Raw genomic sequence first — 27113 nt, forward strand, 5'->3', positions numbered from 1 at the left:
CAGATAAGTATGGGAATTTGGGCACAGAGACAATGGCTAGGGAGACTAAAGTCCTCATTTAGAAGTCCACATGAACTGCACTGAGTGTCAGCAGCAGAGTAGAAATTTCTACATTGGGATGTCTAGGCTGGTGGGCTTGAGAAAGTCTGAGTCCCACGAGCACCCAGCATGGTATGGGGATTAGCAGAATACATTTCCACGTGGCCAAGAACAGAAGCAGATAGCTCTTAAAGGCCTATATAAAAGAGACTTTGTATCTTTTCTGTACACAGAAAATAGCTATACATGCCAGCATGGATTAAAGAACTTCTGCAAGGAGGGCCAAGGTAGATGTCAACATGGTGGGATGATGGCTACTAAGGACCTAAATGGATGATGTGCATTTCAGTGTATACTGGTGTAAATAAATGACTGAAGACCAAACTCACCTTCCATTCCTCTTCCCCACCACTGCCACCCAGAATGTAACTGCAGACTTGACAAGAGAATGAATAGGAAAACTCTAAATCAAACGCAGGATATTTGTATGGATGGAGTTAAAGACAGTTAATTGACTAGAATGTTCTACCAATTAGGTTTCTACCACCAGGCAGGATGGGCACTCAGGATGGATGTTAAGTTCCATCATAAAGAACATAAACAAAATTATATTTTTAGTATACCTGAGTTTGTGACTTAAGGTTCAGACATACTATGCTTGTGAGTAATGGCTTTACTCCAAATGCTTATATAACAAAATAAAAACAAAGAGATTCACATATCATCACAGACTGATTACATTTTGGGCTGACCATTATGTTGGGGATTATTTCAGAAAAGCTAAATGTTGTGCACTGAAATCTACATGTATGGGTCTGTTATCATGAAAACTAGGATGTTAATCAGACCTGGATGGGCATCAGGAAGCAGCTTCCAATAGAATAACACAAAAGAAAAAGTATGACTATAAAAATTATTTTTGAAGTATACTTTGCTACTTGTAATAGGACAATTGTGGTAAAATCTGCCTATTGAAGACAAAAAGTATTTAACAAATAACAAAACTGTAATGTCTGCTGTTTTGAGATGTTCAAATCAGGAAAGATTTCCTTATTACAATTATTGTCATCATACTAAAAGGAAGCAGGCCAGCTAGAAAAGCCATAGTCTAACAGTGGAGATTTTAAATGTATAAAGATCAATAAAGTGTAGAACACTGATACTTTAGAAAAACTGCACATTAAAAAAAATCTCAAAATGGAATTTTTGGCTTATAACTAAATTAAGAGCCAGGCATTACTAAACATTAATCCTACGGAGAGGTAGTCTCTTATTTGTAGGAAATTATAGATTTGGGCCAAAGACAAAGATAATATGTTGTTATATGAGGTGTTGGTACATGACTGAGTTGCTATCATAAGAAGGAAAAGAAAGTCACTCTTCAACTAATACCCAGAACTCAACTATAGTAAGCTAGAAGTATTCTAATGCTACTTTCAAACTTAACTTACTCATGTTATTCTATTTAAATATTAAGTACCTCATAAATCAATAAATAGACTTTACTGTTTTAAATGGATCTGATTTCAAATAGGCCATCATGTTTTTCAAAGCTAAGCCAGACAAAAGAAAAAGCACAATTTTATGCTCACTCTAAAGACTACAAATAAAAATCGTTTGCTTTTCCTATTTGATACTGGACATTTTAAAAATGTGTCATCATAGTCCAAAACCTGTTATTCAAATGAAGTTGAAGGATAGTTACCTCAATACTTAGCTAGTTCTAGCTTTGTTAGGACAGATTTACAATACAAACACAGATTTAGAGTTAGGCAATAATTATACTCTTTCTCTCTCTTCTTTTTTTTCTCTAACCAAGAAATTTCAATTCACTAAAATCTGGAATTTTGTTTTGGAAGAAAAATAAGATTTTGGCTTGAGTCTTAGTCTTGGAAAGCCATTATAGGACAGTTCACTACATTTAAATTACAAAAGTCTTTTTGAAAATGTAGTGGTTCTGCTATTGGCTTTGACTTGTTCTTTCTCTCTACTGTGTCATGAATGGGAGCCCAATGAATAAGTTAGATGGTTAAGTAAAATTAATCATAAAAGATTTCAAAGTAATAGCAGGCTTTTGTATAATATTGGGAGTCAAGAAATAAAGTTTCTATTGTTAGTTCTGTTAACTAATTCTGTGATCTTAGGTAACTCAATCTGTCTGAGGCTTAAATTTCTTCCTCTGTAAAATGAGAGGGTGGTCCAGATGATTTTAAAGGGCCATTTCTAAATCTAAAAAACAAACTTAAAGCTTTGTAAAAACAAGAAGACAGTAATTGGACAGGATCCACCTGACCACTGAAGGTGTCCCTAGTGAATAATACATGGTCAATGATTATTCTTGTAGCAATTATTACTATTTTAAATTCTTTTTTAAAAATGTTTATTTATTTTTGACAGAGAGAGAGAGCACAAGCAGGGGCAGAACAGAGAGAAGGAGACACAGAATCTGAAGCAGGTTCCAGGCTCCCAGCTGTCAGCAAAGAGCCCGAAGCAGGGCTTGAACTCACCTATTGCAAGATCATGAACTTGAACTCACAAACCTGAGATCATGACCTGAGCTGAAGTCAGACGCTTAACCGACTGAGCCACGCAGGAGCGCCTAAGAGGCTTTTAATGTAACCTTGAACTGTATGTCAGCATTGGCCAAGGCAGGAAAGAACCAATTCCCTTGAATTATACAGAATTTAAACCATGGCTTCTCAGAATCTTTTGGCTCTGATACCCAGGGTAAGTTGACCACGTAGGTTGGATATCTAGTTGTTTAGTAAGAATATATGATTTTCACTGGCATAATTTTAACAGATACTAATAAATACCAAAACATTTCTTCTTCCTGAGATATGTCAAAAAAGAAAAAGAAAATACTAAGAATATGAAAGTACTAATTCTAAGAGATGAGAAATTTTGGGATCAAACCTTGGGGGAGCATTTGCATCCTTAGGCACTTAATGCAAGTCACAAGAAGGCAGTAGCAGTATTCTAGGTTCCTAGCTGTTTCCACTACTTTTTCCAATTTTGGTATTAAAAATTCTAAGCGGGGGAGGAGGGGTGCTTGGGTGGCTCAGATGGTTAAGCGTCCGACTCTTGGTTTCAGCTCAGGTCATAATCTCATGGTTTGTGAGTTCAAGCCCTGCTTCTGGCTATATGCTGATAGCTCAGAACCTGCTTGGGATTCTCTCTCCTCTCTCTGCTCTTCCCCTACTCATGCACACATGTGCTCTCTCTCTCTCAAAATAAATAAATAAACTTTTAAAAAATTCTAAGTGAATGAGACAATTATCTTCTCTCTGTGTGTTTTCTCTTGTTAAGGCTTGCCTTCCATGGGATATTTTTATTTTTTATTTATTAGTTTTTATTTATTAAGGAACCTGACAAAGAGTTATTAGGTAGATGTAAAGACCATTCAAAAATGGCTTTAAGGTGAGTGAACACCTATGTAAAATCAGATTCAACTCAATTTTAAATTTTTTTTTTCAACGTTTACTTTATTTTTGGGACAGAGAGAGACAGAGCATGAATGGGGGAGGGGCAGAGAGAGAGGGAGACACAGAATCGGAAACAGGCTCTAGGCTCCGAGCCATCAGCCCAGAGCCTGACGCGGGGCTCGAACTCACGGACCGCGAGATCGTGACCTGGCTGAAGTCGGACGCTTAACTGACTGCGCCACCCAGGCGCCCCAGATTCAACTCAATTTTATTACTCCTTTAAGTAGGAAGCACAAAGTATGGGTGAAGATTGCTTAACAAATTAGAAGAAATGTGGTTTCAAATTCATTACTTTTTATCCATTCTCAACTAATTTATTATTAAAATTACACTAAATTTTTTTTAAGAATTCTATTTAAAATCAATAGCATGTGAAATCAGAATGCCATGAAATGCAGGATAGCAGTAAACTGATGGTACAAATCACAAAGCAAGTTATAAGGCAACAACCTTCAGTAAGGTTGAGGCAACATCTATCAGTGCACAGGGAAAGAGACTACATCCAATAAGCTAATACATTTTTAGTTTGTTTTATAACAGATAACTGACTTATGGAAAAAAAAAGTGTTTTAAACAAACGGTGAGTCTGTGTCACATAGTCAAACTATTTCTCCCCCTACTCTACCACAACAACTAAGTAGGTTTGACTGATAGGGTTTCACTTTGCAATGCTGGTCTTAAGGCCTATTGGTACTTCTGCTTGAAATCCCAAGGAAAGAGGAGTAGTTTGGGACAACCTTAAGCAATTTTTACCAGAAGGCTGCTGGTAAAGGGAAATGTGGATGGCAGTCAGAACACATGAACTTAATCAATAATCTTGTTTTAGCACAATTATTGACAAATAATCTGATTAGAGGCCTACAGTGATCCTTGCTCTGGAAGGGTGAATGATCACTTAAGTTATGATAAACAGCAGCTCCTATGTCCCTGCTCTCTCAAACCAACAGTAAGTTTCAAATTATCTTAAATAATTTCAACTTACTTCAGATCCTCTCTCTCCTTTTAGTCCTTGTTCACCCTGGTCACCTGGCTCACCCTTTAATAAGAAACGAAAGAGAAATCACATAAAAAACAGACACCAAATAAGATATATTAACATTAATTTTTTTCAATGCCAGAATCACAAAGAACGTTCTCAAAACATACTGGGGGCCCTTGTTGTCCAGTAGCACCTCTTGGTCCTGGTATACCCATGTGACCCTAGGAATAGAAAAGATTATATTATTAGAGTAAATAGAGACATGCAACTCAGAGAATAGGGTAGTATCACTTAAAATGGTAGCAAAATGTTACAAAATTCAATTTAAATATCAAAAATTATGATTCTTTTTCAGAAATATTACAGAACATAATAGCCACTGGATATTATGACAATTGAGAAAGCCTGTAAAGTTTTGTTTTGTTTTGTACATAGGTCAACATAGTAGGTTGAATGGTAGTACACCTAAAGATCTCTACGCCCTAAACCCCACAGACTGTGAATATGATCTTTTTTGGAAAAAGGGTCTTTGCAGATATCATTAAGTTAATGATCTTAAAAAGAGATTATCCTGAATGGCCTATGACAAGTACCCTTAGAAGAGAGAGATAGATACAAACAACAAAGAAGAGGGTCATGTGAAGGCATAGGCAGAAACTGGAGCTATGCAGCCACAAGGAGCATTGTCAGCCATCAGAAGCTAGAAGAGGAAAGGAAGAATTCTCTTCTAGAAACTACAGAGGGAGCAAGGTCTGTTAACACCATCGTTTCAGATTTCTGGTATTTAGAACTGGGAGAGAATAAATTTCTGTTGTTTGAAACCGCCCAGTTTATAATAATTCTGGTCAGGAAACTAAGACGGTAAATAACCAAAGAAATAAAAAGTTTGAGAACAAATTTCCTTTTTCAACCTATTCCTATTGTAGAAGTGTACTATGGTCTCCATTTTTACAAACTAAGTTCATACCACTTGGATAAATTTAGTATTGAAAATTGGGAGTCATTAATGTATATAATGCCAAGACACATCAAGTGACTTTGATATTCAGCAGTCTGTCATCACCCTAGTCCTCCTAGGAAGGAATGCTGACCTACCACATTTCCCTTTTCAAGTGTGTAAATAGAAACTAGCAACAACCCAAAGGCATGTCATATTATACATAAAGAATTCTGCATGCAGTCTCATTCTTCCCCTTCCCTACCGTCCTTTTCACTTTAGAATTTCTTTCCTCCTACTCTGTGTATTACAGAAAGAATGCCATAGGAAAAACAGTTAGTAGGCTCATCTCCTTTTTCTGGACTAGGAGAAGTAAGGATTGCCTATATAGACTAATGATATTTATCTCACAGAAAGATCAGTTTAAGCTCTCTTTGTTTGCATTCTTTGAGGCAACTGTTTGTGGTTTTAAGATTCAACCTCCTGATAAAAAAAAAAAGAATTATTTAACAGAGTGAACATTGCCAAGAGACAAAGACTGTTTGGAAGGCTTTCTATAGAACATGGCCATAACTAAAGAGAATACCATTACCACACATGGCCTTACTAGCAAAACATGAGCAGAGTCAACAATAACAGAATCAGGTCAGTCAAGAGGAAATGTGGTGTAAGTATATATGACTATTATAAGTCATTGATGAAGCAGAATTCAGGAGAGAAGTGATTGGTGAAAGGATGAAGTTATACAACGTAGTGAGAGTGAACAGATAAGCAAACTATAAAACTCAAGATCATGATGGCCAGTTGTGACTTTGCCACCATTTTTGTCTGTGTTTTATAAAGACCTTTTTAGAATGGTCATAAAATAGCCAATAGCTTCTCCTGGTTTTGTGAAGTCTGGATACAAATCTCACTAAAAACAAACTTGCTTTCTAGAAGTTTCACTGTAATTCCTCTAGTTCTGTCTATTTCAATAAAAATTGAGAAAGGCCATTTTCTGCAATGTTAAAAATTAAATATGATGTAGTAAATATTATTATAAAGTTATGTAGGCAAGGTTCTGGGAAGTGATTGACTTTGCCTGATGATATTAGTAGTGGGATGGGCTAAATGGTGAAGGGGAGTTAGATGGTCAAGGATTTTATAAGGGAAGTGATGATAAGCTGAATCTTGAAGGATGAGTGTTCCAGGCAGTAAAGTAAAAAGAAGATATTCTGGCAGAGTGGATAGCATGGGGGAATAAATGAAGATTTATCTGACAGAACATGTTAAGTGGAGAATGGATTTGAGAGGGCTATGACTAGGGATAGGGAGTCTAGTTTGGAAGCTATTACAATAATTCAGACAAAAATGATGAAACCTAAACTAAAGTAGGTCAAAATGGCTGGATTCCAGAGCTATCTAAGGTCAAAAGAAGTGGCCAATTAAATTTGAGATATGAGAGGAGAGAGAAGGGAGAGGAGGGAGAGAACAAGAGAGATAAAGGGACAGAAAAAAACAAAAGGAGAGAAATGGAAACGGACACAGAGAGAGCAATAGACAGAGGGGGACAGAGAGATACAAAGATGGACAGAAAGATAGAGAGAAGGACTATTCATTTATTGGCTTGAATACCTTAATGTCTGATGGTAGCATTCACTGAATTGAAGACATAGAAAGAATATGATCAAATTTGGGGAGGATGATAAAACTGACCAAACCAAAGTGAAATGGAGTTTGAGCTAGAATGTAATTTATTCCATGTATTTCTAGGACTTCATCTCACACAAATTTAGTCTGATTTAATCTTGGGTATTTGTATATTTCTGCTCATATTTTTAAAAAGCAGATGTTGACAGTATAATATGCTTATTCCCACTATATTTTCTCTCTTTCTCAAGCCTTACATGAATTTATCTCGACCTTTGGGATGTATAGTTTTCTGGATGACAACTATAATTTACTATATCTGTTTTTATGCTGATTAAATGTTCTTATTATATGTCTTCTACATGTGATGTCCACAGAGGCAAGTACTGTATCTGGGGTATCCAGTATTATACTTATGTCTTCTAGCTCTGTTCCTGGCCTATGTCAGACACTCAAATATATGATGAGTGGACAGAGATTTTATTATGCATGACACATAAGATCTGTCATGTATAATGATTCCTAATAAGTACTAAGTACTTACTACTAAGTATTTATTGATGATAATGAGCAAGACACATGACTTTTGTAATTCTCAGTTTCTTCAAGAGGAAAAGAGAACAAAAGATGGTGAACAAGATTTTTAAAAATTTCTAACTTTTCGCAGCAAAATGGAAGCAAAATCTACATTATCATTCAATTTTTTTAATCCCAAAAGATAACTGTGAGCTCACTACAATTGTAAGAACATTTGTAAATATAAAAATGTTTTTAAAAAGATTGGTGATAATCATTCAGTCATAGAAAGGCATGGAGTACTAAAACATTCTACAACATCGATTACAATATAATACATTAAGTGAAATGAAGCCAGACACAAAAAGCTATATATTATACAATTCCATTTATATGAAATATCCAGAAGAGATAACTCAATAGAGTCAGAAAGCAGAGTAATGGTTGCCAAAGCCTGGGAGAAATACAGACTGACTGCTTAATGGGTATGAGGCTTCCTTTTTAGGGTAATGTAAATGTTCTGGAACTATGTAGCGTGTGATGGTTGTACAATATTGGGAATGTACTAATATCTTTGAATTGTACACTTTAGAATTGTTAAAATGTTAAATTTTATATTATGTGTATTTTAGTACAATTAAAAGAAGGGTTGACGATAATGTTAATCATTAGTTTACCACAGTGAAATGATAGTATATACACTTTAAAATGATAGAAAAACAAACATTTGAAAATTTCACCTGAGGCTACAACAGAATAATCTAACTATAAATGAAGCACAGTTCCCCCATATGAATCAAACTTGTGCTTGGAAAACCTGGCAGGGCACAAGTGTGGATATTTCATGGCTTTCAGATGTCTAAGTAATAAAATTATTATGGCTGCCTGGTTCATGATGGCTTGTTTCGAATAAAACCACCAACAAATTACAAAATGACCTCTAAAGACTAAGGACATAGGATAGAATAAGACATAAAGGAAGATGTGGATCAAACTAATTCATGAAATATTGACAACTGAAAACATAATCAGGAATATTTGTGGAATGAGGAAGGAGAAATTGATTCCACAGTGAGCCCAGGAAGAAGTTCTCTGATGAAGGATTTCTGAATAAGGTGTGACTATTCAGAATAAGACAGGCAGGGTTTCTCTTCTGCTAGCCAGATGAAGAGATTCTTTTCTTCTTCCAAAAGAATATCTATTTGTTTGTTTGCCAGTAAATTTGCTAGTTTAGCAACCAAAGATTTCACAGTTGGTAGAGGCCAAAAGAAGATATTGCAAGAACTTGATTTTCCTGAGAATGTGTGAAGTTATGCATAGAAAAGGCTAAGGAAGGTGTTTTCCAAAATGGTGCAGCAGCATAGAAGTTCTCAGCTTGTCTCATCGCTGAGGTGCAGCTAGATCAGCACCAAACCATTTTGAACACCTAGGAAATTGATCCGATGATTAACACAATAATCTGCATAACTTGAGCCACAGAACTCGGCAGGTACATGGTGCGAAGAGGTGAACTGGGGGAGAAAAAGTTGCAGAGGGTAAGGAGGTGTTTTTCTGGACAGAGAACAGAGAAAGGAAAAGGGGGAGAGTGCAGCACACTAGGATCATACAGGAAAAGCACTCCCCCCAAAAGTAGCTGGAAAGAGTGGAAACACTGACAAGGGACTGAACAAGAAATCTGTTCTTAAAAACCACTGCTGGGGAGAAAGGAGAGGGTTACAATACCATTAGGAATCTATAAACAGTGGAGCACAGAGTTGGAAGTTCTGGAGCTCAATACCTGGCAGTGCTCTAGTTTTGAGTAAATCCCCAGGAGCAGACAGCGAGGTTCAAGGGGTCTGTGGGTCACAAGGGGAGAAGGGGTTCCTCTGCTTTGAGTGCATTTGGTAGAGGCCATATGGCCTCCCCACAGGCAAAGGTCCCAGCGGACTCTGGAGAGCAGCCTCGTTTGCTGATATTGGGACAAAGACATCAGAGTGCAGTGAAACCTGGCGCTGGCTGTATATTGTGATTTGCCATAATCTCTGAACCTCTGCTGCTGCACCACTGCATGAACACATTCTGGTGCAAGCTGGCCATTGCTCAGTGAGACATTCCCCCAGAGGGTCAGAGTGGGTCCAACCTGCAGGGTTCTCTGAAATGAGGGGTTTGGAAACACATCCCCATCTGAGATAAAACTCAGGAGGGAGGTGCTGCCTAACAGGCTGATGACTTGGACATGGACAGGGTATCAGTGGGGAATGGACAGAAGCCTGAGACAAAGGAGGGGTTCTTGATTATGGGTCGGTGAGAGCACAAAATTCCTGTGCCAAAAACTAGGAAGTTAGGTGAAGCCATTTCCACTGCCCCTGCCCATGCACATGGGCATGCACGCCACACCAATCCACCCCAGTAAGCTGAGCAGTGCCACCTAAAGAAGAATGGAGCTGTTACAAGTCCCACCCAACTGTGACCTCCAAGTGCAGCCCCCTAGAAGACCAGCACAAGTCACTCCATGTGCTTAGTGTATGGAGTATAGAGTGCTTCATAGTTTGAGTTCTAGGGGAAACTGGATGTAACTTCATTCAGGTTTCATTCTGTTTCCTGGTTTATCTATTCTTTTTTTGCTTCTGTGTTTGTTTAAATTGTTTTTCCCCTCTCCTTTCTTTTCTTTTTCTTGGATAGAGAAAGAGAAAAAATTATTTTTATTTTCTTTTTAAAAAAATATGTTTAAGTCTTTTTACTATGTTTTTGTTTTTTTGTAAATCTTTTTATTCTATTCCACTTTCTTCATTTCATTTTATTCTACTTTATTATATACATGTTTTTTATGTTTTTAAACTTTTCTTACTATTTTTTTCATTTTCTTTCCTATTGTTTCTCTATTATATCAAAATTTTTCAACAACCACCAAAACACACCTAGGATCTAGCTTCCTTTATTTATGTATTTTTTTGTTTCTCATTTTCTCATTTTTATTTTTTACTTTATTAATTCTTTTTCTTCTTTCAAAATGACAAAACTAAGGAATTCACCCCAAAAGACAGAACAGGAAGAATTGACAGCCAAGGGTTTAATGAACAGAGATATAAGAAAGATGTCTGAACTAGAATTTAGAACGATGATAATAAGAATACTAGCTGGGGTTGAAAAAAGCATAGAATCCCTTTCTGCAGAGATAAAAGAAGTAAAATCTAGTCAGGACAAAATTAAAAAGGTTATAACCAAGATGTAATCTCAGATGGCTGCCACAACGGCAAGGATGGATGAAGCAGAGCAGCGAATCAGCGATATAGAAGACAAAATTATGGAGAATAATAAAGCAAAAAAAAGAAAAAAGAAAAAGGGAAGGTAATGCAAAAAAGCATGATACAAGAATTAGAGAACACAGTGACTTACTAAAAAGGAATAACATCCAAATCATAGGAGTCCAAGAAGATGAAGAGAGAGAAAAAGGGGTAGAAGGTTTACGTGAGAATATTATAGCAGAAAACTTTCCTAATCTGGGGAAAGACACAGAAATCAAAATCCAAGAAGCATAGAGAACTCCCATTAGATTCAACAAAAACCAACCATCAATAAGGCATATCATAATCGAAATCACAAAATACACAAACAAGAAAAGAATTATGAAAGCAAGGGAAAAAAAGTCCTTCACCTATAAGGGAAGACAGATCGGGTTCACAGCAGACCTATCCACAGAAACGTGGCAGGCCAGAAAGGAGTGGCGGGATGTATTCAACATGGTAAGTTGACAAAATATGCAGCCAAGAACTCTTTATCCAGCAAGGCTGTCATTCAAAATAGAAGGAGGGATAAAGGGTTTCTCAGACAAACAAAAACTAAAGGAGTTAACTAAACTAAACCAGCCCTGAAAGAAAATTTAAGGGGGACTCTCTGAGGGGAGAAAAGATGACACAAAACAAAAAAGGCCAAAAGCAATGAAGATTAGAAAGGACCAGAGAATATCACCAGAAACTCCAACTCTACAGGCAACACAATGGCACTAAATTTGTATCTTTCACTATTCACTCTAAATGTTAATGGACTAAACGCTCCAATCAAAAGACGTAGGGTATCAGAATGGATAAGAAAACAAGATCCATCTATATGTCATTTACAAGAGTTTTAGACCTTCAGATTGAAAGTAAAGAGATGGAGAACCATCTATCATGCTAATAGTCACCAAAAGAAAGCTGTGGCACCCATACTTATATCAGACAAACTAGATTTTAAAATAAAGACTAACAAGAGATGAAGAAAAGCATTATATCATAATTAATGGGTCTATACATCAAGAAGATCTAACAGTTGTAAACACTTATGCTCCCAATGTGAAAACACTCAAATATATAAATCAATTAATCACAAACATAAAGAAACTCATTGATGATAATACCATAAGAGTAGGGGACTTCAACACCCCACTTACAACAATGGAAAGATCATCTAAGCAGAAAATCAACAAGGAGACAATGGCTCTGAATGACACACTGGACTGGATAGACTTCACAGATATATTCAGAACATTTCATCCTAAAGTAGCAGAATATATATTCTTCTTGAGTGCATATGGAACATTCTCCAGATCAGATCATATACTGGGACACAAATCAGCCCTCAAGAAGAACAAAAAATCAAGATCATACTGTGATCATACATTCAGACTGATCATATATTCAGACCACAACACTATGAAACTCAAAATCAACCACAAAAAAAAAATTGGAAAGACCACGAATATTTGAAGATTAAAGAACATTCTACTAATGAATGAATGGGTTAACCATGAAATTAAAGAGGAAAGTAAAAAGTACATGGAAGTCAATGAAAATGATAACATGACAGCCCAAAACCTCTGGGATGCAGAAAAGGCAGTCATAAGAGGGAACTACATAGAAATCCAGGTGTTCCTAAGGAAGATAGATCTCAGATAAACAACCTAACCTTACACCTTAAAGAGCTGGAAAAAGAACAGCAAATCAAGCCTGAAAACAGCAGAAGATGGGAAATAATAAAGATTAAAGCAGAAATCAATGATACAGAAATTTAAAAAAAGTAGAACATATCAATGAAACCAGGAGCTGATTTTTTGAAAGAATTAACAAAATTGATGAACTCCTAGCCAGTTTGATCAAAAAGAAAAAGGAAAGGACCCAAATAAATCATGAATGAAAGAAGGGAGATCACAACCAACATTGCAGAAATACAAATAATAATAAGAGAATATTATGAGCAATTATATGTCAATAAATTGGGCAATTTGGAAGAAATGGACAAATTCCTAGAAACATATAAACTACCAAAACTGAAACAGGAAGAAATAGAAAAATTGAACAGACTTATAATCAGGAAAGAAATAGAATCAGTAATCAAAAATCTCCCCCCGCCTCCCAAAAAGGAGTCCAGGGCTAAATGGCTTTCCAGGGGAAAGCCTGGAATTTTACCTGGAAACATTTAAAGAAGAAGAGTTAATGCCTATTCTTTTGAAACTGTTGCAAAAACTAGAAATGGAAAGAAAACTTCCAAACTCATTCTGAGTCCAGCATTACCCTGATTCCAAAGCCAGACAAAGACCCCACTAGAAAGGAGAGCTACAGACCAATTTCCCTCATGAACACTGATGTAAAAATTCTCAACAAAGATACTAGCCAACTGGATCAAACAATACATTAAAAGAATTATTCACCACGATCAAGTGGGATTTATTCCTGGGATGCAGGAATGGCTCAATATCCACAAATCAATCAATGTGATACATCACATTAATAAAAGAAAGAATAAGAACCACATGATCCGCTGGGTGCCTGGGTGGCTCAGGCGGTTGAGCGTCTGACTTCGGCTCAGGTCATGGTCTCGCGGTCTGTGAGTTCAAGTCCCGCGTCAGGCTCTGTGCTGACAGCTCAGAGCCTGGAGCTGCTTCGGATTCTGTGTCTCCCTCTCTTTCTGCCCCTCCCCTGCTCATGCTCTGTCTCTCTGTCTCAAAAATAAATAAACATTAAAAAAAAAAAAGAACCAAATGATCCTCTCAATAGATGTAGACGAATCATTTGACAAAATACATCCTTTCTTGATAAAAGCCCTCAAGAAAGCAGGGATAGAAGGATCATACCTCAAGATCATAAAAGCCATGTATGAAAGACCCACCATTAATATCATCCTCAATGGGGAAAAATTGAGAGCTTTCCCTTTAAGGTCAGGAACATGACAAGTATGTCCACTCTTACCACTGTTTTTCAACATAGTGTTGGAAGTCCTAGCCTCAGCAATGAGAAAACACAAAGAAATAAAAGGCATCCAAATTGGCGAGGAGGAAATCAAATTGTCACTTTTTGCAGATGACATGATACTCTATGTGGAAAACCCAAAAGATTCCACCAAAAAACTGCTAGAATTGATCCATGAATTCAGCAAAGTCACAGGATATAAAATCAATGTACAGAAATTGGCTGCATTTCTATACATCAATAATGAAGCAGCAGAAAGAGAAATCAAGGAATTGGTCCTATTTACAATTGCACCAAAAACCATAATATACCTAGGAATAAACCTAACCAAAGAGGTGAAAAATCTATACACTGAAAACTATAGAAAATTTATGAAAGAAATTGAAGAAGACACAAAGAAATGGAAAAACATTCCATGCTCATGGATTGGAAGAATAAGTATTGTTAAAATGTCAATACTTTCCAAGGCAATCTACATATTCAGTGCAATCCCTATCAAAATAACACCAGCATTCTTCACAGAGCTAGAACAAAGAATCTTAAAATTTGTATGGAACTAAAAAAGACCCTCAATAGCCAAAGCAATCCTGAAAAAGAAAATCAAAGCTGGAGGCATCATAATTCTGGACTTCAAGCTGTATTACAAAGCTGTAATCATCAAGAAAGTATGATACTGGCACAACAACAGACACATAGATCAATGCAACAGAATAGATAACCCAGAAATGGACCCACAAACATATGGCCAACTAATATATGAAAAAGCAGGAAAGACTATCCAATGGAAAAGCAACAGTCTCTTCAGCAAATGGTATTGGGAAAACTGGACAGTGGCATGCAGAAGAATGCTCCTGGACCACTTTCTTACTTAAAATTAAACTCAAATTAGATGAAAGACCTAAATGTAAGACAGGAAGCCATCAAAATCCTAGAGGAGAAAGATGGCAAAAACCTCTTTGACCTTGGCTGCAGCAACATCTTACTTGACATGTCTCTGCAGGGAAGGAAACAAAAGCAAAAATGAACTATTGGGACCTCATCAAGATTAAAAACTTCTGCATCGCAAAGGAAACCATCAACAAAACTAAAAGGCAATCAACAGAATGGGAAAAGATATTTGCAAATGACCTATCAGATAAAGGGTTAGTATCCAAAATCTATAAAGAACTTACCAAACTCAACGCCCCAAAACCAAATAATCCAGTGAAGAAATGGGCAGAGGACATGAATAGACACTTTTCCAAAGAAGACATCCAGATGGCCAACAGACACATGAAAAGATGCTCAATATCACTCATCATCAGGGAAATACAAATCCAAACCACATTGAGACACCACCAGTGTCTCACACCAGTGGTGTGACACACCAGTCAGAGTGGCTAAAATTAACAACTCAGGAAACAACAGATGCTGGGGAGGATGTGGAGAAAGGGGAACCCTTTTGCAGTATTTGTGGGAATACAAACTGGTGTCTGGAACAGTGTTGAAGTTCCTTAAAGAATTAAAAATAGAACTACCCTAAAGCCCAGCAACAGCACTACTAGGAATTTATCCAAAGGATACAGGCATGCTGTTTTGAAGGGGCACATGCATCTCAATGTTTATAGCAGTGCTATCAACAATAGCCAAAGTATGGAAAGAGCCCAAATGTCCACTGACTGATGAATGAATAAAGATGATGTGGTATATATATACAATGGAATATTACTCGGCGATGGAAAAGAATGAAATCTTGCCAGTTGCAATGGAACTAGAGTGTATCATGCTAAGTGAAATTTTTAGTCAGAGAAAGACAAATGTCATATGACTTCACCCATATGTGGAATTTAAGATATGAAACAGATGAACATAAGGGTATGGAAGCAAAAATAATATAAAAACAGGGAGGGAGACAAATCATAAGAGATGCTTAAAGATAGAGAACAAACTTAGGGTTGCTGGAGGGGTTTTGAGTGGGGGGATGGGCTAATTGGGCAAGGGGCAATAAGGAGAACACTTGTTGGGATGAACACTGGGTCTTATAAGTACATGATGAATCACTGGATTCTATTCCTGAAATCATTGTTATACTATATGTTAACTAACTTGGATGTAAATTTTAAAAAATTAAAAAATGAAAAAAATGAAAAAAAATGAAAATGAACTAAAAAAAATAGAGTCATGTTGTTTTTCAAGCAAAAAAAAAAGCTAAGGAAGTTTAAGATGCTTTTCAAATTTTTCTGGAAGCAGTGGGTTGGCTTCTCAACCCAAAAAGAACCTAAATACACTGAATTCCTTGGATTAAGAAATACTTATAGATCCAAATGTTATATAAATTGGAAACAGAATACACGTGACATTCAAAAAATGTTTCTCTAAAAATAGAAGAAGTACAAGATGGCCACCACGACAATTTCACAAACATTTAGAGTGACCTTCAACATTTACTTCAAAGAGAATTTTAGGAAGTGAAAGTTGATTTTTCAGATTTCAGGCTTGAGGAAATTAATATATTGATGATAGTTACCTACCTACCAGCTTGTCCACTCAATCTGGCTATTTAAGTCTTCATTTCAAATATGGCCACTGATATTTTACATGGGAGAGGGGTATATTGGATCAAACAACCCATCAATTCACTAGTAAAAATGAATTATGTTTATATACATATTATATACTATTATGTACAAAACTCAGAACAAAGCATTGTAGAAGAAAGAGAGAGGTCATATTCAAATTAGGGAGCTAAGATATCTGCACATTAAAAATAATTAGCAAATGTATTAGCAACATAAGATGGTAAAATATTTCTATTGAATAACTTCTATAAATAATAAATATTATAGGACTGAGGAATATGGAAAGATTACTGTTAGGGTGAGCTTAGGAAAAGGGAGTCTGTACTAGATTATGAAGGAAAGATAGGATTTATGTAGATAAAGTTTAGATAATTCTGTGAGTATGCACAGAATGTTGTGAGAAAATGAATGACATAGAAACTATAGGGAGAGAGTTAGCAGATGACCAATTTGTTTAGCAACTGACACTATAAACAGGAAGGGAAGAGAGATAAGACAGGAATAGAGAACATCCTAAACATAAATATGCTAATAAAAATGACACGGAATAAATTCTATACATAATCTAATACAATTTTGGCTGATGAAGTTGGTCTCATAAAATCCTTCTAAGAGTGGAAGAGGACAAAAACTGACAGAAGGCTTGAGAATATAATGACATTCATCCACCGATTTGACAACTCTATTGAATTCCTACTATACATCAGGAACATTATGTTCTAGAAATTGGGTCTATAATGATGAAAAAGCCAGACAAGAGTCTCATTTTCATGGATCTTACTTTTTGGTAGGGAAAGACAAGACACTAAACAAAAAACCAAATGTATATAAAAAAAGTGGTTAGATAATATAGATGGCACTAAATATCATGAAGTAAATCTAATATGATGCAAAGTGAAGAACAGAAAGAGAAGGCCTTTCCCGAAGTAACATTTCAGCTGAGATCTGATGATGAGAAAAAAGCAGCAATGGGAGGAGGTGAAGATGAGTCCAGAAAAAAAGGAACAGAAAGTACAAAGAACTAGGCTTCTTCTGGGATCAAAACCTTACAATATTACTCATAACTCAATGATGCTTATTTTCATTTGAAACTGAGCAAAACCACCAGAGAACACTGATTCAATTTAGAAGCAAGGTGTGACATTTGCTGTAATTACCTTATAGCCCTCTGCTCCAGGCTCTCCTCTCTCTCCTTGTTCCCCCACAGGACCCTACAGAGACCACATGCAAAAACAATCAGTTCCACAGCTGGATCCAAGAATTTGTGAATGCAGATAATACAGTTAGTGTGGCATATTTTTTCCCCCAAAATGTGTAACCAAATGTATAATTATTTGTTTAGTTCCACTAATATATTTCAAAAGACCGAATATCAATAACATTAAGAACATCATAAGCATTGAATTATTTGAAGAAAATCTCATAATGATCTTGCTAGGAAAAATACTGAAGAAATGAAGTCCACTTAAACATTATGAATTTTCAGATGGATGAAGTATGTTATACATGATGTCAAATTAACTTGCATTTTTACTTAATGTTAAAATGATAGAAAAAGATTTAATCTGGATCATTCAGCCATGTAATCAATTCCATTAATTAGAAGATCAATTTAATCATCTTTTTATTTATTTTTATATTTTGAAGTACAGTTGGCATACAATATTATAATAGTTTCAGGCATACAACATAATGGTTTGACATTTATACACATTATGAAATGATCACCAGAATAAGTCTGGTCACCATCTGTCACTATATGTAGTTATTATAATACTATTGACTATATTCGCTATGCTGTACTTCACATCCCCATGACTTACGTATTTTATAACTGAAAGTCTATAACTCTTAATCCCCTTCACCTATTTCACCCATCTCCTTATACCCTCCCCTCTGGCAATCACCAGTTTGTTCTGTGTACTTATGAATCTGTTTCTGTTTTGTGTTGTTTTGTTTTTTGGACTCCACATGTAAGTAAAATAATACACAATTTGTTCCTCTCTTATTTCACATAGCATAATGCCCTCTAGGTTCATTTTTGTTGTCATGAATGGCAAGAATTCACTCTTTTTATGGCTAAGTAATATTACATTTTGTGTGTGTATATATATATATATATACATCTTCTTTATCCATTTGTGTATCAGTGAACACTTAGGTTGTTTCCATATCATGGCTATTGTAAACAATGCTGCAATGAACATACATACAATGAAGATACAGGTGTATGTATCTTTTCATATTATGTTTTTCAATTTTTTTTTCAGATAAATACCCAGATGTCAAATAGCTGGATCCTGTGGTATTTCTATTTTTAATTTTTTGAGTAATCTCCATACTGGTTTACGTAGTGGCTGCACCAATTTATATTCTACCAACAGTGCATGACGGTTTCTTTTTTTCCACATTCTCACCAACATTTGTTATTTCTTGTTCTTTTTTGATACTAGTTATTCTGACAGCGATGAGGTGAAATCTCACTGGGTTTTGATATGCATTTCCCTGATTAGTGATGTTGAGCATTTTTTCATATGTCTATTGGCCTTTTATACGTCTTCTTTGGAAAAATGCCTATTCAGGTCCTCTGCCCATTTAAAAAATCAGATTGGTTTATTTGTGTTGAGTTGTAGGAGTTCTTTATATATTTTGGATATTAATCTCTTACTGGATATATCATTTGCAAACATCTTCTCCCATTTGCCTTTTTGTTTTGTTGATGATTTCCTTTACTGTAAAAAACTTTTTAGTTTGATGTAGTCCTAATTGTTTATTTTTGCTTTTATTGCCTTTGCCAGAGGAGACACATACCACAAAAATACTGCTAAGACTGATGTGCCAGAGTTTATGCCTGTTCTCTTTTGGAAGTTCTATGATTTCAGGTATTACATTTAGGTCTTTAATCCACTTTGAGTTTATTCTTGCATGTAATGGAAAAAAGTGGTCTAGTTTCATTCTTTTGCATGTAGCCGTCCAGTTTCCCCAACACCAATTATTGAAAAGATTATATTTTCCCCAGTGTATATTAATTGATCATATAAGTGTGTGTTTATTTCTGGGCTCTCTATTCTGTTCCATTGACCTATGTGTCTCTTTTTGTGCCAGTACCAAACTGTTCTGATAACCACAGCTTTGTATGCAGTTTGAAAATCAGGCAGCATGATACCTGCAGCTTTCTCAAGACTATTTTGGCTATTCAGGGTCTTTTGTCATTGCATACAAATTTCAGATCATTTGTTCTAGTTCTGTGAAAAATACTATTGGAATTTTGATAGGAATTGTACTGAATATGGAGCTTGCTTTGGATAGCATAGACATCTTAACAATATTAATTCTTCCAATCCAAAAACAATGTATCTTTCCATTTATTTTTGTCATCTTCAGTTCTTGCATAAATGTCTTATAGTTTTTAGAATATAGGTCTTCTGCCTCCCTGGCTAAATTTATTCCTAGATATTTTATTATTTTTATTCAATTATAAATAAGATCATTTTCTTAATTTCTCTTTCTGATAATTTGTTTTTATTGTATAGAAATGCAACAGATTTCTGTATATTCATTTTGTATCCTAATTTAGTAGTTGTAATAGTTTTTTGGTGAAGTCTTTATTTTGTATTTACAGTATAATGTGATCTACAAATGTTGAGAGTTGTGTTTCTGTCTTACCAATGTGGATGTCTTTCCTTTCTTTTTCTTCTCTTATTGCTATAGCTGACATTTCCAGTACTATGTTGAATAAAAGTGGTGAGAGTAGGCATCTTTCTATTATTCCTGATCTTGGAGGAAAAGCTTTCAGCTTTCCACCATGGAGTATGATGCTAGTTGTGGGTTTGCCATATATGGCATTTCTTATGTTAAGGAATTTATTGAGAGTTTTCATCATAAGTGGATGTTGAATTTTGTCAAATGCTTTTTCTGCATCTATTGAGAAGATCATGATTTTTGGCTTTCATTTTGTTAATGTGGTGTATCAAGTTAATTGATTTGCAAATACTGAATCATCCTTGCATCCCTGGAATAAATCTTATTTGATTGTGGAATATGATCCCTTTAATGTATTGCTGATTTTTTTTTTTTTTGCTAATATTTTGTTGAAAATTTTTGTATCTATGTCAGGGATATTGGCCTATACTTTCCTTTTTTGTACTGTCTTTTCTGGTTTTGGTATCAGGACAATGCTAGCCTCATAGAATGAATGTGAAAGCATTCCTTCCTCTAATTTTTCTTGAATAGTTTGAAAAGGATAGGTGTAAACACTTCCTTAAATGTTTGGTAAAATTCACCTGTGAAGCCATCTGGTGCCTGAGTTTGGTTTATTGGGAGTTTTTTGGTTACTGATTCATTTTCATTACCAGTAATCAGTCTGTTCAGATTTATCTTTCTTCCTGATTCAGTTTTGGAAGATTATAAGGGTTTAGGAATTTATCTTTTTTTTCTAGGTTGGCCAATTTCTTGGCAAACCTGTTTGTAGTAGATTTGGGGATGCTGTGCTTTTATTTTCATTTGTCTTAAACAAAACTAATGTTTAGTTAGCAGAATGTTGTTTAGCTTCCATGTACTTGTGTTTTTTCTCCATTTTTTTCTTGGTATTTATTTCTAGTTTCATATCATTGTGATCACAAAAGATCCTTGATATGATTTCAATATTCTTAAATTTATTAAGACGTGTTTTGTGGTCTAACATGTGATTTTTCCTAGAAATTGTTCTGTGTGCACTTGAGAAGAATGCATATTCTGCTGTTTTTGAATGGACTGTTCTGTATATACCCATTAGGTCCCTCTGGTCTAATGTGTTGTTTAAGGTTACTATTTACTCATTGACTTTCTGTCTGGATGATCCATCTATAGACGTAAGTGGAGTATTAAAGTGTCCTACTCCTATTGTATTACTATCAATTTCTCCCTTGATGTCTGTTAATATCTGCTTTTTAAATTTAAGTGTTTCTAAGTTGGGTGCATAGATATTTATAATTTTTATATCCTCTTGTTGAATTGAACTCTTTATCATCATGTAGTGCCCTTCCTTTTGTCTTGTTACAGTGTTAATTTTAAAGTCTATTTTATCTGATATGATACCCCTGGTTTGTTTTTTTTCATTTCCACTTAAATGGAGTATTTTTTTCTATCCTTTCACTTTCAATCTGTGTGTGTCTTTGGGTCTGAAGTGAGTCTCTTGTAGGCAGCATATAAATGGGTCTTTTTTTTTTTAATTTTTTTAATGCTTCTTTATTTTTGAGAGAGAGACAGGGAGACACACCGTTCGAGTGGGGGAGGGGCAGAGAGAGAGACACACACACACACAGAATCTGAAGCACGCTCCAAGCTCTGAGCTGTCAGCATAGACCCTGATGTGGGGCTCGAACTCACAGACTTGAAATCATGACCTGAGCTGAAGTCACTTAACTGACTGAGCCACCCAGGTGTCCTGAAATGGGTCTTATTTTTCTTATCCATTCAGTCAACCTATGTCTTTTGATTGGAACATCTAATCCATTTACATTTAAAGTATCAACTGATAGGTATGTACTTAGTGCCATTTTGTTAACTGTTTTCTGGTTGTATATGTAGTTCTTTTCTGTTCCTCTCTTGCTCTCTTCCTTTGTGATTTGATGATTTTCTTTAGTGTTATGTTTGGATCCCTTTTTCTTTATTTTTTTGTGAATCTATTGTAGGTTTTGGTTTGAGGTTTCCATGAGTTACATATATAACACCCTATGTACATAGCAGTCTATTTTAAGTTGATGGTCACTTAAGTTCAAACACATTCTAAAAGCCCTACATTTTTTATTCCCCTCTCCCCATGTTTTGTGTATTTGGTGCCATAATTTACATCTTTTTATTTTGTATATCCCTTAGATAATTATTGTAGATATAGTTGTTTTTTCTACTTTTGTCCTTTAACCTTCATACCAGCTTTATAAGTAGTTGATCCACTCTCTTTACTATATGTTTGCTTTTACCAATGAGCCTTTTTCTTTCATAATTTTTTTTTTACCTCCATTTATGGTGTTTTCTTTTCCATTTTAAGAAGTCCCTTTAACCTCTCTTGTAAGTCCAGTTTAGTGGTGATGAATTCCTTTAACTTTCATTTGTCTGGGAAACTATCTCTTTAATTCTGAATGACAATCTTTCCAGGAAGTGTATTCTGGTTGTAGGTTTTTCCTTTCAGCACTTTGAGTATATCAGGCCTCTCCTTTCTGGCCTACAAAATTTCTGCTGAAAAATCAGCTGATGATCTTTAGGTGTTACCTTGTAAGTAACCAGTTGCTTTACTCTTGCTGTTTTTCAGATTCTCTCCTTACCTTTAACTTTTGACAATTTACTTACTCTCTGTTGGTGTGAACCTCTTTGGGTTCATCTTGTTTGGAGCTCTCTGTGCATCTTGCAGCTGGATGTTTGTTTCTTTCCCCAGGTTAGGGAAGTTTTCATTTATTATTTCCTCCTTTTGTCTTGTTACACTCTTTGCTTTAAAGTCTATTTTATAAGACTTCTGTTGATATTTATTGTCCAAGAGTTTCCTTAAACTATCCTCTTTTTCTTAACCTTTTTTCTTTTTACTCTTCAGTTTGGATGACTTCCACTACCTTGTCTTCCAGATCGCTGACCTGTCTATATCCTTTAATCTGCCATTGTTCTCCCTAGTGTATATATATTTTTTTCATTTAAGCTATTGAATTCTTAAGTTATGATTAATTATTTTTTATATTTTTCTATCTCTTTGTTGAATTTCTCATTGTTCAACTACTCTTCTTCTGAGTTCCATGAGCATCTTTATGACCATTACTTTGAATTCTTTATCAGGCAGATTGCTTATCTCTGTTTCGTTTGGTTCCTTCCTGAGGTTTTGTCTTATTTTATTTGGAACGTCCTCCTGTCTCCTTGTTAGGCCTGACTCACTGTGTGTGTTTCTATATATTAGGTAGATCAGCTATGTCTCATGGTCTTGATGGAGTGGTCTCATATAGAAGGTGTCCGTTGGGCCTTAGAAGCACACTCCTCCTTTGTCACCAGAACCAGGTGCTCCAGGAGTGCCCTGTGTAGTCTCTTTGTGCCTTCTTATTGCTGGCATGCTTGTGAGTGGGGCTGGCTCCTGGCCCATTGGCTGCAATGACTGGCCACAACTGCTGTGGGCACACTGGTGGGCAGGACTGGCTCCTGACATGGCTGGCTGAGAGGCCTGGGTGTGGCGGCTGTGGGTGTGCTAGTGGGTGGGATAGCCCCTGGTGTGCCTGGCTATGAAGTCAGGCCAGGAGGACTGTTGTAGGCATACTGATGAGTGGGCCTTGCCCCTTGTTTCTGTCAGGAGCCACTCTGGAAGGGTGCCAGTCTAGGCCAAAACTACTCGTTTGGTGTGTTGGGACAAGAGCTACTTTGGAGAACACCAGTCCTGGGCAAGGCCACCTGCAGGGTGTGGCAGGATGGGAGCTGTTTTGGGAGATACTGTTTAATGATCTTTTTAAAAGCATCTAATAGCTACCTACTTTAACATTCTTGATCAGACACTCTGTTGTTTATTCTTTTTAATTTTTAAGATATAAATTAACCTACTAAAAATTGCATCTATTTATTTTAATCTGTATGGTAGTAGCTAATAAACCTACACTTTTAACTTTTTTTCAAATATTCCTAACATAAATTCTTTGATATGATAAACTATTCAAATTATCTAGTGTAAAATATACTTGGAAAAGCAATTTTTGCATACGAGGACCTACTGTCTAAAAAGAAAGTCAAATTGAAATCTTTGTGAAAACCATAAAATTGATGAGGACAATTGATTGACAAATTTTACCTTATTCCTATGTGAGTAAAGATATTTGACATAATGTAAGGACAATAATCTCTGACTCTGTTTTAATGATTTAGAATATTCTTGGTTTAAGTTTCACACCTGTTTTATGTCTACTAGACAAAATAATGATTGTTATGCTAGACTTTTAATATATTTATTATATTTTAGTGACATTCTTTGATTCTGGCATACTTGAATCTGGGGAAAAAACAAGCACTTTTATACACTATTTGCCCATATGTTTCCATTTGCTTTTCAGTTTTTGCATTATTTCCATATTTTTCCCTGTCAGGGCTTTAGAGAGACTAGAACATATTTGATAAAAACCTTATAGGGGCGCCTGGGTGGCGCAGTCGGTTAAGCGTCCGACTTCAGCCAGGTCACGATCTCGCGGTCCATGAGTTCGAGCCCCGCGTCGGGCTCTGGGCTGATGGCTCAGAGCCTGGAGCCTGTTTCCGATTCTGTATCTCCCTCTCTCTCTGCCCCTCCCCCGTTCATGCTCTGTCTCTCTCTGTCCCAAAAATAAATAAACGTTGAAAAAAAAATTAAAAAAAAAAAACCTTATATATATTTTATAGATAAGTATGCCTCTATATGAGATGGCTTCATTTAATCAGAATAATTCTAAAATCTTTTGTATTTCTAAAACAAAATATAACTTTAACTCATCTCGAAAGAGCCAGATCAAAGCACCAGAAGTAACTACATAATGTGATCCTTCTGCTTTAGTATTTAAACATATTTTTTAATGTTTATTTATTTTTAGGAGAGAGAAAAAGAGACAGAGCATGAGCCGGGGGAGGGGCAGAGAGAGAGGGAGACACAGAATCCAAAGCAAGCTCCAGACTCTGAGCTGTTAGCACAGAGCCCAAAGTGGGGCTTGAACCCATGAACCATGAGATCATGACCTTAGCAAAGTCAGATGCTTAACCGACTGAGCCACCTAGGCACCCCTAGGATTTTTAAAATCTTATATGATATCATGTAGAAAATTGAAAATCAAACCAATTATATTTATTTCTATGAGTTAAACACTTTTATTCTACCTATTTAATTTGCATATGCCCTTTAAGATTATTTTCATAAAATATGAATATAGAGATGGTCATTCAGATAATCAAAGCTACAATAGCTACTTTTCTTTTTTTAACATATATTTTTAATGTTTATTTTTGAGAGAGAGAGAGAGTGGGGGAGGGGCAGAAAGAGAGGGAGACACAGAATCTGAAGCAGGCTCTAGGCTCGGAGCTGTCAGCACAGAGCCTGACGTGGGGCTTGAACCCACAAACCTGGAGATCGTGAGCTGAGCTGAAGTCAGATGCTAAACCAACTGAACCACCCAAGTTCCCCTATAATAACTTTTCAAAACAGAGTTTATAGTTAACCTTCAGATACTTAATTAGAAGACTATGGATCAGTGATCTTCAAAGGGTATTGGTTATAATAACTGATTAAGTTTTAAAGTCATTTGGTAACTATATGTAAATTACTATAAAAAAGTATACAGGTCAGATTTTTTTAGTACTCAGAAATAAATCTGAATTTGATGATTTTTTAAACATTTTTTTACTATTTATTTACTTTTGAGACAGAGAGAGAGTGAGCAGGGGAAAAGGCAGAGAGAGAAGGAGACACAGAATCCAAAGCAGGCTCCAAGCTCTAAGCTGTTAGCACAAAACCCGATGCAGGACTCAGATCCATGGATTGTGAGATCAAGACCTGAGTCAAAGTCAGATGCTTAACCAACTGAGCCACCCAGGCGCCCCATGAATTTGATGATTGAAGAAATGTCTGCCCTAAAATATCTAGAGTATAGTATTTTGATAACCTCTGCAAAAGGTTGTTATATTGCATTTCATGCTGAAAGTTAGATTTGGAAAGTCACCGTAATTAAACTATATATTATGCTAAGGATCTTGACTTGGATATAAATAGATTTTACATTTAGATAATACAACTATAAATAGTATGTGCCTACAAAACCATGTTATGAAACTAACAGAATAAAACTCCCTGAAAAGATGTGATTGGTCATATGAATCTATTATATTCATTGCATTTTATCTTGGAACATCAAAATAATTTTAGAAAAAGACCTACTGGTTCACCTCGAGGCCCAGGTGGTCCTAGCACTGTGCTATCTTCTCCTGGATAACCCTATAATGAAGATAATTATTTACAAACAAAATCAAATTAATAAAATAAACTTTGAAAAATGTAGCTTATCATTGTCTCATATGTTATGACATCTACAATCTGGCTTTATCTTTTTTAAATGGAAAACTTTACCTACAAAACTTAGCACAGGATATTTTATACAGTTGTAATTCCTATATGGTTCTCAGAGGTGTCTATCAGCTTTACTTACATACAAAGCAGTTTAGGAATTTGTTCAAAGTTTCAGGTTTCCAGTGATATTGCAAATTAAGAGTAGTATTATAGTTATTCTTAACCCAGAACAATTTTACTATAAATTTCACTATAAACATACTGGTCATTTAATCTAGAGTCTCACAATCTGTTTCAACAAGTAATTAGTTTTAAGTTTACAAAGCTTTATAGATTACAAAGTACTTTACCATATATTATTTCATGAATATCTTGAAACAACCTATTGAAGACATTTTAATGACTTAAATTTTCATCTGTTGGTATTTACCTTCTAGAATTTGCAATACTTCCCAAATTGAAAAGTGTTTTCTTTTATTCTTTGAAAATGTTTCCATGCACACTTTCAGAAAGAACACAAAACTTAAATATTTAACTTTAGGATTGCAAAGTCAATATACACACATACCTTTTCTCCTTTAGGTCCTGGCAGCCCAGAAAGGCCTGGCTGGCCCTGGTGGCCCTAACAAAAGGACAAGAATGTAGATATTCTTTGTATCATTTGTGCATGTTCTACCTAATACTACCAAGGACATGCCACCAAGGACATGCCATTAGATACTTCACTATTCTGAAAGAAAAACAAG

The 27113-nt window shown here is 35.7% G+C and overlaps 1 protein-coding gene across 7 annotated transcripts in view; it reads right to left on the reverse strand.

Moving 5' to 3' along the window:
* Positions 1-27113, reverse strand: part of COL24A1 (collagen type XXIV alpha 1 chain) — a 412001-nt gene that overhangs the window by 68658 nt on the left and 316230 nt on the right. For all 7 annotated transcript variants that reach the window (XM_019837359.3, XM_045036125.1, XM_019837358.3 and 4 more), the window contains 5 exons: positions 26936-26989; positions 26239-26295; positions 17504-17557; positions 4671-4724; positions 4507-4560 (listed from right to left, as the gene is read on the reverse strand). In XM_019837359.3, coding sequence (XP_019692918.2) covers positions 4507-4560; positions 4671-4724; positions 17504-17557; positions 26239-26295; positions 26936-26989 — 273 coding nt within the window. The remainder of the gene's footprint in view (positions 1-4506; positions 4561-4670; positions 4725-17503; positions 17558-26238; positions 26296-26935; positions 26990-27113) is intronic.

Source organism: Felis catus, chromosome C1, assembly GCF_018350175.1.
Source record: "Felis catus isolate Fca126 chromosome C1, F.catus_Fca126_mat1.0, whole genome shotgun sequence".
In the NCBI taxonomy this organism is placed as follows: domain Eukaryota; kingdom Metazoa; phylum Chordata; class Mammalia; order Carnivora; family Felidae; genus Felis; species Felis catus.